At 42.6% G+C, this 13,785-nt stretch overlaps 1 protein-coding gene across 1 annotated transcript in view; it reads left to right on the top strand.

Moving 5' to 3' along the window:
- The first annotated feature begins 6,212 nt into the window (after nucleotides 1-6,212).
- lrp1ab (low density lipoprotein receptor-related protein 1Ab) overlaps nucleotides 6,213-13,785 on the top strand; it is an 83,853-nt gene continuing 76,280 nt past the window's right edge. The window contains exons 1-2 of the mRNA XM_076984098.1: nucleotides 6,213-6,426; nucleotides 6,536-6,778. Coding sequence (XP_076840213.1) covers nucleotides 6,682-6,778 — 97 coding nt within the window. The 5' untranslated portion in view covers nucleotides 6,213-6,426; nucleotides 6,536-6,681. The remainder of the gene's footprint in view (nucleotides 6,427-6,535; nucleotides 6,779-13,785) is intronic.

Below are 13,785 nucleotides of genomic sequence, written 5' to 3'. Positions count from 1 at the left end.
GAAATGGTCATTCTTGTTCTGTGGCCCAGGGCCAGTAACACTGGATCTGCAGACGTTCCCTTCACGTCCTGCCAAGTGACGCAACTGAGCCGGGGTATTTACACAAACCTGCCCCACCACCTCCTGCTCATTAATTTATCTGTGGCATCTCTTAGGATAGAGGAGATAGAAACCGCTATAGGGTTTAATCAAACCTGTGGGTTACCTTTGATTTATACCGCAACAAGGCCGGCTGTGTTAGTGAAACGTACGTTTCATCTCCACCTCCTGTCTTGGTAATAGAGCGATTTCTGCGGTCTGTCATTAACACGGTTGTGTCGTGAATCAGTCTATGGTTCTCTTGACGTTTGCGCTGTCCCGTTCCTGGCCGCCTGCAGCAGGTTGCCTGGGTCTGGATAAGCTCTTCTGTTCTCCTGGCAGCACGGGCTCCGGCGCTGGGCTCCGGGCCTGGGCTGCCTTCAGCCCGCAGGATTGTGTGCAGATGTGCTTGGACTGGTGCCAAACACTCTGCCCTGACTGAACATGTGGCCTGAGAATGTTTAAGCTGGCTCAGTGTCAAACCAACCCCCACACATTGCACGCAATCTCACACACACACACACACACACACACACACACACACACACACACACACACACACACACACACACACACACACACACACACACACACACACACACACACACACACACCCAAACAGGGCCCTCTTTTTGCTTTATGCTAATCAGAAGACGCTGTTTATTAATGTGTTTGATTTGTCAATGGCTAATTGAGTACAAAAATTCTTGGTGCTATGTGCTGTGTATACTGACTTTTATTTTGTCTTTTGTTAGAAAAATCACTCCCGTTCAGTCAGAATGGAATTAAATATTTCAAAATACCAGTTTGTGAAATCAGATCAGATACTGGAGAAATATCTAGAAACCTGACAGCTGAGACAACTGAAAACAATCCTCTTTCACTCAGTTAGGCAGAAGAATGTTGTGCCAGACGTACTTCACAGACAGTTAAACACAGAGCCGTTTGGTCACACCAGCCTGGGGGCTAAGAGGTCATTAAACGTTCATAGCTGCCAGATTGCGTCAGCTTGTTCACATGGATTTACAGCAGGCATACAATAAGCACAACATCCCTCTCCCAGGCTCTCCTGTGTCTACCGCTGAAGGTTGAAACCAATATTTAACAGAATTTAAACCATACTTAACTGATCTTTGACCAGATCCTCTTAACTCATGCAATTAAACTGGCCAGAATTTTAAAAGCAGCAATTTATCCAAGACCAGTTCTCTGAGAGGGCTGATGAATTTGGAAAGATGCGGGCTGCGATGCAAACATTATACTGCATGCATGTGCCACATAGGTGAAATTCTCTCACCCAACACTTCCCTGTCTACAGCATCTGGAATCAGCAGAAACCCCCCCCCCCCCCACACACACACACACACACACACACACACACACCCCAGCTGCCTATGTTCTCTTTTTCTTGCCCCATTGCAAAGAAGCTCCATTTTACTGAACACTTATAAGCCCAGCAGATTGTAGAGTAAAAAACAGACAAGACTTTTCTTGACCAGCTTTTATTGAGGTTCACACGCAACAGAAGAGGAGGGGGGGGGGGGGGGGGGGTAACTACAAACAGGAGAGGGGCACTCTAAAACATGCTAGTCAAGCTAAAAGAGACAAACAAAACAAACACATGAACACACAAATCCACAACTTTAAACAGCAATAAAACATTCAGCTTTTATTAGACGCAGGGAGACGCACAGCATTCTGGGAGTCCTCGCCATGCACTCCCTGCTCTCTGTGCTGTTTCCACGGTATTGTTGCTGTTGACAACAATGCTGCCCGTGTGTGCTGCAACCTTCCGTGTCTACTCGGCGGTGATGGGCTTGGGTTGATCTTTCATTGCTTCCCAACCATCAGAGTTAGGCACGGTGTGGCAGAGCACACCAGCTCATAGCAGTAACTCTGAGAAGATTAGTGAGCTGTTTCTGTCCTACCTAAAGTCCGCACGCACAGGGGCCGCACCCATACCCCCCCATAGAGCCACCCTGCCACGTAGTCCTGCCAATGATGACCTGCACCATCCCAGTGTCTCTAGCAGACAGGCTTGCCTACTGCCAGTCCTTCCTGGGCAGATCCACCAACACCAGTAGTTCAGACAGGTGCTCCGCTGCTGGGCTCTGCTGCTATAGCCCCTTGGCCAAGAGTGAGCAGGCCAGCTGGGAAACACATCAGGCAGGGCCGTGTGGACCGCTCAGTACCACGTTCCTCTGGGCTCCTTGTTCTTCTCTGCTCGACTTTTGAGTTGATTGATGGGTCGCTCGATCGCTTCAAGCTTGGATCCCACTTCTGATACCAGTGTAGAGTTGGCAGAGAAGAAAGAAAAAATGACATTTCTGCTTATGATCAACTCTTTTATTGAGATGAGCACACAGCAAACAACAAACAGAAAGGAACTAAACTAAAGGGGGAAGGTAACTACACACACCAAAACATGAGGAGGAGAGTCACCCTCTAAAAATGTAAATAAGATCAAACCAAACAAACACTTGAACATAAACCTCAACAATTTTGAACAACATTAAAATTTACAGGGAGGCCCTCGCTTACCCCCCACACCCCTGCCCCCCCCCCTCTATATGCCTTATTTGTATTTACATTAATGTTTAAATACATGAACTTTTAAGCCTAAGATTCAAGAAAGCTGTTTTAATATAACTCAATAGTAATATAACTCAATAGGTGTCACTTACCAAAAGGAAACTTCACAATAAATACATAATGATAACCTTTCATTTATGAAGGTGTTAAACGCAGGCTTAAACGAAAATATTTTGGACACATTCCAAGGCGAACAAACAGACAACAGAGTAACTTCCTCCTGACCTCAGTGACCTGAATGGTGGGAACGTTCAAGATATCATCATAATGGCATAACAACATAATGACTGAGCCGTGTTTACATTCAGGTCAACGCAAATCCAAGTACTCTTCCAGGACATATACCACGCTTGGCAGGGTTTCAACATAAAGTTTGGATTCACAATCTACACCTGACAGATGGCTACAGCTGGATTAGCCTGGATTATAACAACTCCTGTCTAAAGAGTGAGTATTTACACATTCCCAAAACTGAGCAGCACAGTCAAAGTATTTCATATGGCATTTGTAACAATTTGTAACTTTTTCTTCTCCATCAAAAAGCTTATATTCCTTTCTCAAACTTCCACGACCCTTGTGAACTTGGTAACAGTGACTAACGGAGTCACGAAAAATGTTTGGTGAACAGTGCCACCTGCAGGACAGGAGTGTTGGGACATCAAGCATTTGATTATATTAACGAAAGCAGTTATATATACTATGTGTATGTCAGTTCAACAAAGCAGAATTCTCCTCTACACTGGCCTCTCTGGGGCAGGACATTGATTATGATGCAGTACACACAAAAAGGTCCTTACAACTAGGAGAAATATGGGTGTGTTTGTAGGAATGACAGAACACAGAAACCAGCTTTTGTGTTCAAGCAATTGAACAAACTATAACATGTTAATTTCATATTTACAAAAAATACATTCATACTTGTGTAATATTACAACCTCCATCTGTGGTCAGCTATGCGTCTTTAAACTTACTCTTAGATAAGTCCGTTGTGATTTTACAAAATGTAGACCTCGGCATTCTCCCTATCTGAGACCATCTAAGATATACCTTCAAACCTGTCTTTGTGCTTATCCTCCTGTGCGTGCATTTTGCTGCAGTGAGATGAAATAAAAGCTTTATGGACAAATGAGGGGGCCACCCTCTCTCTCCCCAGTTACCTCATGAGCACTTTGGTCAGATTGTGAGACAAATTTACTTCCTTATTTTGCAACATTAAAACCATGGTGGTTTATATTAGACAGGAAGTGAACAGTGAGTTATGTTGGAAACAGGAAACATGACCGAGCGTTAAAGGATATGGGCGACTCTGACAGTAGTCAAATTGTGGTAATTTGATGACCGGCCAGAGCATCTCCAAAACGGCAGGTTTGCTGGGCTGTTCCCAGTATGTAGTGGGAAATGCCTACCAACAGGTGGACCAGCAAGTTCACAGCTGGTGAACGTTGAACCGTATCATTGGTGCTCATGCTCATCAAAAAGTGTGTGTGTGTGTGTGTGTGTGTGTGTGTGTGTGTGTGTGTGTGTGTGTGTGTGAAGGCAGTGTGATGGGCAGTGTTCTTCTGGAACACCTTGTATGCCGGCATTAAAACGTTTCAAATGTTACTGTGATGCATACCACCTACCTAAATTGGTTGCAGACCAATTGCACCTTTTCATGGCAATGGTATTCCCTAAAGATAGTTGTCTCTTTCAGCAGGATAATGCACTCTGGCACACTGCAAAAATTGCTCAGGAATTGTATGAAGAACATGACAAAGGGGTCAAAGTTTGATTTGGCCTCCAGATTCCCCAGATCTCAGTCCAATCGAGAATGTGTGCAATGTTCTGGAAATACATCTCTGTTCCATGAAGGTTCCACCTCACAGGGCTTACAGGCAAGATGCCACAGGACAACTTCAGAGGTCTGGAGGCCTGGGGGAGTCCATGCATTCATGGGTCAAAGCTGTGGGTATTAATGTTATTGCTGGTCTGTGTAAACCCTTCTGATAAACATACTGAGGGATCAGTCCTACCCTTATATGTCCGTGATGGTTGAAGTTTTGAGGGTCATGCTTCAGAGGACTGATTTTAATAAACGTTCAGTTTGAGGGTAAACAAACACAACCAAGATTTTTTTTTACCTGCTTACTTTCCAGTTTTTTTTGTTGTTGTTGTTTTAATTATTTTATTATACTTTGATAAAAAAAAAAAAATTAAGCTATAGAAGCGCTTTCAGAACTTTTCGCTGTATTTCTTTTACTATTGAAATGTTGTCTCATATTTAAGTCTATGTGAATTTATAGTTAATTATAGCTATAGTTTAATCATTTGGGTTTTAAATACCTGAGATTTAAAACTGTTTCTTTCGTTTTAATGAAATTGTGATTTACCACAGCGTCTTCAGCTGTCTTGAAGTTTCAGCCATGATATAAAACAAAAACTTTGACCACTAGGGTGCAGTATTTCACATATGTAAGAACAGGGCATAAAGAATCTCATGACAGAATCTCATTCAGCGTGCTATGGCTAATTTCACACAGCAGGTTGCAATGTAGAAATTCGAATTGTAGTACATTTACATTGTAATATAACTCAATAATCTAGTAATAATGTTGTCTTGGGTATCTGAGTGAAATACTGATTTATCTAAAAGTGACGATCGTGGTAATAAAAAAAGAACTGGCAACAGTCAAAGTTCTGTCAGAAAATCAACGAAACACAAGTGTGCACATACACATTAATTATATGAAATCCTTTTAATTAAATATACACAAATGAACATGCATAATGATTTTACAATGAACTCAAAAGTTTCGCAACTGTAAAACACTGGCCAGAAAATGCCAAAACATGTCGATTAATATCGTAATATGCTCACTCACAGAATATGAATAGGTCGTTTTTATGTAACTGCTTTTAGGAAAACGCATTGATTTTCTTTAAAAATGTTCCTTTGAAGGAGCTTAAGGAATCAGAACAGACTTAACCAAATATAAGGATATATTTGGAAGGATCTGTGTCATTGCAGGAGATATTGTACAATATTGTCTCACCCATTGTGTCTAATTGAAGTGCTAAATTCATACCAGAAGTGTTTAAAATTTCATTTAACAAAAGCTGTGTGTTCTATTTATTATTTCGAACTTTGCCTCTGTTGAAATCTGTAACGTATATTAACGGACTATTTTTAATTACGACATTTAAACTACAGTTGATTAAAAAAAACAAATTTAAAGTAACTATCTAACATGCACGAGTATAGTCTAGGAGACACCGCCTTGCCCATTACGGATAAAGGAAATGCGTTACGTTACGTCCAAATGTTGTTACATAAAACAAAAATCAAGCATTTCGAATGCAACGACGTCCAGGAGCCAAGATGTCTGAACGGTAGAGCCTATGCAGCAGTTTCCTTCCACTGAATGACAAAGTGAAGCGTGCTCTGGAAGCTGCTGCACGCATGCGCGCGGGGGAGAACGCCGCGTAGCTCCTCGTTCTTCAGAAACAGCCATCGAACCAGGTGACGTCATACAGCAGCCCGCCGCGGAGAGGCCCCGCGCTCGCGCTCTCAAATTATAACCACCAGCATCAGAGGCGGTGGGGCAGCAGCCAACGGAGGCTTTTATTTTTTTATTTTTTATTTTATGGGGGCTCTCTAAATATTCCGCTGCATCCAAAGGCGAACGGTTTTAACGTTGCATCCCCCCCTCCTCCCCTAAACGGTGCCGTTTAATTGCAAGGGGACCGATCTGTTTTCCGTTTGCATGCTGGTAAACAGTAAGCAACATACATGACTGTGCTCTTTTACAACACATCGCCTTGCTGGGCTTGAGGAAGCATTTTTTTGTCTCTTATCAAAGATTGTGTGTTATTTATACCCTGCCAGCACGACTCCGGTTGCCATTTGGGGAGCGTGGCGAACGGCTGAAGGAACAACGGAGCGCCGAGCACAACTGAGGGTTTGATGAGGCGTTTGGATCGCGGCTTGCAAATCTTCATCCTGCGCGAACAGCCCCGATATTTCTGTTCGCAATGACACAACGCAAGGCAAACATGCTGTCTGTCGGATTGCTCGCCCTTGGATGCATCTTTACTGTGGAGGTTATAATCCCTGCCGTAGCCGTTGAGGGTAAGTCAAATATTTTTTATTGTAATTTTATGCATCTATTTGCTCTTTAAGACTTTCATTGTAAAAAAAAGTTCCCGGTGGTGGCCTGAGATTATTGCTATAATGTCGGCGAGACACCTGAATGGCCTGAACACCTACGGTCCAGACTGTGTTCAGGGATGGATGACAGGCTATTTACTTAAATACAGCCGCCGAACCGGTCCAAAGACGCAGCTAAATATCAGATGCTTTGCATAGCGGATTTTCCAACGCTGTTGAGATTCTGTGAGCATCTTTGTGTTGCTTTCATTGGCACCTTTGCTGTTGTTTACAATAGAAAGCGTCTGGTTATTAATTAGTTAACTACAGACTGCGTAAATCCTGGCAGATTTGAATGTGACAAAATATTGATAACTGAAACGAGACAAGGAAACAGAATCTGAGGTTTGGTTCTGATTATATAGTTGCATAATTTATGCAACATTTACCGCTAGATTAGTCTGCTGCCGTTAGGCGAGGTCGATGCTTCCTAAGATGATTCTCCTTTAACAATATCGTGAGTGTATTATTATTTATGTTGTGGATTAGATCTGCCGTGTCTTACATATTTAATGCATCAACTGAGGCCTACTGGGTTCGCAGGCTCGCCGATGTCCACAGTTTCATTCTCTCATGATGGACATGCTTTGAGCAGCCTGGCAGTGTTTCGCCACATCCCTTGGCCATCATCGATGAGTTGAATGTTTTCTTGGAAATGTCATTTGCTGCGTAATACACACGTTTCCCGGACAGGACAACATATTTCCAAAGGCTGATTTTATCGGATTCAATATATTTTGATAAAGGTAAACTTTTCTGAGCAGTTGGACCAAACTGGAGCTTAAATGTCTGGTTCCAGATCGCTGCACTATATGGAATTCAGAAATGCAGGTTGTTATATGAAACCTGGCTTGGTTGTGTCCAGCCAAGTATCCCATGTGCTTTTCATTTAACCCACAACATCTTGGTCATTATAAACAATCCATGTTCCACTGGACATAAACGAAAAGAAAATGTCCCAATTAAGACCTGCGTAGGACGTGTCCATGTGTTGAAGCTTTCAATAATAAAATGATATGTCTGCTTCGCTCACATTGATATTTTAGAATAGAAGATACAAGAAGATGTGGTTAGGGGTCTGCAGATTAAAGCTAGTTGGACATGCTTTTATTAGCTTATGGCAGATAAGAAAGTGAACGCCATTGGACGCTTCTGCTGAAATATTCTGAATACATTTTTGTGTTACATAAATTATGCATCGTTATTTTCCCTCTTAGGATCTTAATACTAGCCTACCAAGGGCCCATGAATTAAATTATGCATATAAGCATCTTGTGTTGTTTTCAGAAACATTCCAGTATAACCTCAAAATATTGACGGTTTCATAATCTGTAATAAGATTCTGCATTTAGTTCTTCTTGGAGTATAATGCTCCCTGTTTTGTTTTGTTTTTATTTGTTTAATAACTTCCCTTTGCTTAGATCTTTGAAACGTTAGATTTACCTTTGAGACAAGAGACAAGCTCCTACCAAGAGCAGATGTGTACTTAAATAATTCAAGAAAGATCCTTTAGTCCATTAAAGTTGGCTGGAGGCCTAAACCCAGCTCTGAGCAGTTGAAAGAAGCCTCCAGGATGTCGTGTGTACCTTCTGCAGTTTCTTGTCTCAACAGGACTCTGTTCCATAGGGGTCAAAGGCCATTTTAAATAGAATGGAAATAAACACTATTATCAGTATGGACTTGCTTGGAATGACTGCGTAAACATGGTTATCAGGATGCTAACTTAGTGTGAACAGGTACACAGTGGTTGGGCTCTTTAGTGAGGATGTTTAATGAATAGTCATTAACAATATGTCTGATTTTTGAAGCTTCAGCTCACATTCCTTCCTATATTACCAGTACATTTATTTATTTAGTGCAGTGAATTGTCACTTGAACCAGAAGTTGGTAAAAGAGTTTTGTGGGCTGTAAAAAGCCATTTAATCTGAGCTCAGTCCATGTTGGGAGAGGGGCCTGCCCGGCACCCAGCTGTGACAAACGGTGTCCAGCTTCCTCACGGCCCTCTGTGACATCTGGGTGGAGGACTAGTTCAGAACTTTCTGCTCTGAAGAGCCCACCTACAGCACCGCAAAGAATCGGCCGCGCCCCAGTTTTCCAAGCAACCATGAACTTTAGCTGCAATAATCTTAGTTTAGTCTTAGTTTAACATTGTGATGAATGACTGCTTTTGCTTTTTGGGACACTTTAGTGACTCGCTGTGCGGTTTTAGAGGTTGCTGTGCTTTCAGAGGGGGAGGCACAAAGTCTGAGTTTAGCTGTTGCTGTTGGGAGCCAGAGAAACTTAAGTGCTTTATGTGGGGAGATGTTGCATCACAGTTGAAGCTCTGTTTTGCCACCTGACACCAGGCAGGGGTCAAATGTACATGTTAGTATTTACCGTCATTAGGGCGTTAGGAGGGGTGGACAGGGGGAAGGAGGAGGGGCTTGTGTGAGAGATTAAAACGGAACGGCAGAATGAGAAGTCACGTGAAAGCTCTTCTGAAGCTGCATGTGCCCAAACTCCAGCCTGCTGTACCCCCAGCCTAATCCAGGAAAACAATACTGCTTCTACAGTTTGCAGTAGAGTCAAATCTGTGCTGTATTCCATGGTACTTTACACGGTTCTCTATTTAATTTATTACATTAGACATGGATCCTAGCAGCTTCTTCTGGACATTTTTCTCCACCTTGGCCATCCTAAAAAGTATTCTACAGTTACCATCATCTCAACGAGGGTATTTGGGCATATTTACACTCTTGCCGCAACACTGTCCAGCTCTTTATCACAGTTGGACAGAGAGTAACAAGGCTGAATCTCATCATTTTGACAAGTGGAACAGGAGGTCATGGCCCAGGTCTGCCTCCCCTCACGGATACTCCATCCACAAACGGACAAAATCCTCCCCAAGTCCCAGATAACAATAATTTATAAAGAGTTTGCCATAGCCAACACCAAGCAATAAATGATAAAGAAACATTTTGTTAGGCGCAAGTATGATGCATATTTTTTTTCCTTTCATGCATCACTGTTGGTTCGGTTGACGCAGAGTGTAACTGAGAACTCTGGGATGCTGTGTAGATATGGACTGGTGGTGTGGTGGAGTAAATCATGTGAGGAACACTGTATTTCTGTGAATCTGTTAAGAGTTTGGGATAATTCCAGGAATCTTTTATGAAGTGTATTTAATAATGTTTCATTTCTGTTCTTTCATAATCCCTTTCAGAAATGGAAATGGATCAAGTTTTTCAATTCCTTGAAAAGTTGTTCTAAGTACTCACAGTAGTAGTATTTTTTTTCCGCTTGTTACTTACACTGTGTCCCTTTCATACTTTTATCTGTTTGCTGAAATCAAGTACTGATTTGATGATGATTTAATTAGCACTTATTTGAGATGAGTCAGCATGTTCCTACCTGTGCACACTGTTAACCCACTAATTAAACCTGATGGACACTGCTGTGAAACTGTATCTTTTCTGCACAGCTTCATTTATTCCAGTCACACTCATATTTACATCTAAATATGCTTAAAATACTAAACAATTTCTTTAAATGTAAATTGAAATACCAGCATCAACATCCATACTGATTTTTTGGTATGAATTGGTATGAATTTTTTAAAGTCGTGTCTTTCTGTCCTGCAGCCCCGGCAGTATTAAAAAATACTGCCGGGTGGCTCTACAGCTACAGTACTGACGTCTGATGCATGTTATTTTTTCATACGGTGTACCAGTGCAGGAACCGTACTGCACACATGAGACAAGGCATCTGGACAGAACACTACAGTTTCTGCTTGTTCAGGATTACAATTTCCATGAATTCTTTTTCTGGGCAAGGGAGAAAGTGTATTCGGTGTAAAGGGGTGCGTGGCTTTGGTGTAAAGGGGTGCGTGTATTTGGTGTAAAGGGGTGCGGGTCTATTGGTGCAGCCCTTCCGTTTGCAAGGGTGGGAATGCCTGCAATGAAAGGAGATTTGTTGATGGTGGTAGGCAGAGTGTGTGGTAACTGGTGTTTTTTCGCTTGCAGCACTAGTGTTGACTCTGTTTAGAGCCAAGACTGGGGGGGGGGGGGGGGGGGGGTGTTCAGATTGCTACATGGTTTTGAACAGAGAAAGGTGGGCGATCTGTTTACAGCAGAAAATGTGTAGGCCCCTTCTAAGCCTCTGAACAGACTGGTTCTCTATAGTAAACTTTGCTTTTGATTATTTACAATTGTTATAAGAGAGTTGTCGGTGTTGTAAACTCATTTTTACCCTTTAACATTTATCACAAAGCTTGCTGCTTAATTGTTGCAGACACTTGCCATGTTTGCTTAGCATCCCACACCAAAGTGAGTTTTCTTTCTTTCTTTCCTTTCTTTCTCTCTCTTATTCTTTCTTTTTCTCAGAGAACTGGGTCACAGCAGTGGTGAAATAACCCTGGTTGTCCCATAGCTCTTCATCATGCTTAGACGCCTTGCATGGCTGGTTTTTATTCCGTTTGCCCTTGTTAAGCTGTCATTTCAGACAAAAAAGATGGCCAGGGTAGGAGAGCTAGCAGCTGTGTCTTGGTTAGCATTACCCTTTTTAACTTTCTTGAGGAGTTGATTCACGAGCAGCATGTCCATTTTTCTCTTCACAAACCGTAAGATTACAGCTCCATAAATAAGAATTATTGCAGAATTATTGAATGATGGTATTAAAAGTACAGTAGTTAGAACAGTCATTCAGACTGGCTATACGGGTATATATTGTGCTCAAATATAAACAGCCTCGTCCCTTTTAAAGGGCTGAGATGGAGACGCTAACAGCAGGACAGCCCTGGAGTGAAGTGTAAATAAATGTCCCTCCAGGGTGGGTGTAGACCCCAGGTTCCTCCGAGATCCTGTGAGACATCTGAATTTCAGTGTCATTCTGTTAAAGAACACCATAGGGTTTTAAATTGGTGGGATATTTACAAGTTCTGTGGTTTTTGGGGACTGCACAAAACTTTGCGCCCTGACTAATGAGCTACTGCTGTAACATACACAAGTCTGACAAGATCTGTAGCTCATTAGTGCTTTGGACATCTTCAGCTGACGGTGAAACCCTGGAACCGATGCTTTGTATTGTAATGTGCTAATAAAAACAAACTCTTGTTCTACAAGATTATTTTCCTGCTAAAACCGATGCCTGATGGTCAAGCTGGCCATTTGTCTTTAAATGTTTCAGATTGAGTGATACGAATCCTGCTCGCATGGCATATCGCAGAGTTTGGTGGCCTGAACGCAGATCTTGATTAAAGCTAATAATGGGATTATTCAGCATTATGCCTTGCAGAGCAAAGGCTGTTTCAGAGGTGGGAACAGTAATCAGTGAAGCGGTTCAACCTGTTCTACTTTCGCTGAAGAGAAGATGAGAATCGCCTGGCCAGTGGTGCGTGGGCCTGCCTTTGACCTTGATGATGGCTGCCACATATCATAGCAGTCACCCAGCACGGATCCTGACCATGCAGACTTCAGTGCTTTGAGCAGCCTCGCAAGGTCAATGGGCAGACACGTGCTTCTGCGGATGCTGCATTTGAGTTGAAATGCGTTTGCTTCAAATGTTTTAAAGATCGCTGGCTTCACAAACCCCAGATGTTCCACATTCCCGGTGAAGCTCAAGTCTGTCCTGCTGGAGTCCATGACGGTGCTGCTTTCAAAGTCATTACATCTTGCTTTAAGCCCATTCTCAGTCATCTCTTCATATGCAAACATATGTAGAAACTTAGTTGCTGTTGAATGTGTGGCTTTTGGAGTTGCGCATATGCAAATAGAAGGGGGCAGGCACTTCAGGAGGGGTGGGATTTGTGTATACTTCATATAAATAACCCTAACCTACCCAACCCAAACAAACAAGTACTTGTTAAATTGAATTCATCAAGCAGATTTGGTATATTCCGTATTTGTCTTTGACACATGGCTTGCTGTCTTTTTTGTTTTTTTCTGTCGTTTTTTTAAAATGCCAGATAAATCATACAGAAACAGAAATCTTTTTCATGTAAGTTCTATCAACGCAAGGCCCATCATGAAAACACCCCCAACTGAGAAAATACCAGAGGACGTTAAGAGAATAAATACACCCTGTCTCTTGGACAGGCCCCACAGTAACTGCACGTCCCCTGGTTTTGTTTGCAGTGTCGGGTCACCCCCAGGGATCGGGTCAGCTGACGACAGCCCTCCTCCGCACGTTTGGGCCTTAGTGTCCGCTTGCCTCTAACAGCCTGTGTTTGTTTGAAAGCCCAGATGTTTGGATAACGGCAGTTGGAGTTTGGACCCAGAAAGGATCCACCACATTGTGCTGGAGGAGCTTGCTGGATCTGGACCATGTTGTAAACCCCTGCTCTTTGGTCCAGTGGTCAGAGCTCATGTTTACCTCCTGTTGGACCTGGGATCAAATCCTGTGTTGTGTGGCTGCCTTAGCATATAACGTTAAGCATTTTGCCATATGGTTGTACACTGCTTATTATAATGCTTATACACTGCATTTGTTGAGAGATCCCACTATCCATGTGTGAGCATCCACAGCCTGGTCTTCCTAACCTCCCTGGTCGTGTGTGTGTGTGTATCCCTGTTCATTCAGTCAGTGAGAGGGGGAAAAACCTGCACACTCTCCAGGAGAAGATCTTTGTTGGAGATTTTGCTTGTGTTCTTTTATATTTCTGCTGATGTTACAGTATACCCTTTTGGGGTATTGTCATTTTCATTAGTTTCTTTCTCCGTCAGTGATGCATCTCTAATGCTGAAACATTGGAAACAATCCACTTTTCTAGTGATCTATTCACACCTTTATCTTACTGCAGTCTGCCTCTTTTACTACGAGTACAGCAGCCTTTCTTTCTCTCTATCTCTCTCTCTCTCTTTTGTTGTTTTGAGAGGTGAATTTCTCCTTTGTAGTGACTTTGAGAAAGATGCAGAGAGGGAGGTTTGATCGTCAGTTTGAGCTGCGTAATTGCT

This window comes from Brachyhypopomus gauderio, chromosome 21 (assembly GCF_052324685.1).
Source record: "Brachyhypopomus gauderio isolate BG-103 chromosome 21, BGAUD_0.2, whole genome shotgun sequence".
NCBI lineage: Eukaryota > Metazoa > Chordata > Actinopteri > Gymnotiformes > Hypopomidae > Brachyhypopomus > Brachyhypopomus gauderio.
Note: the sequence above shows the minus strand (reverse complement) of the source record. Positions and strands in the feature narration are given on the sequence as shown.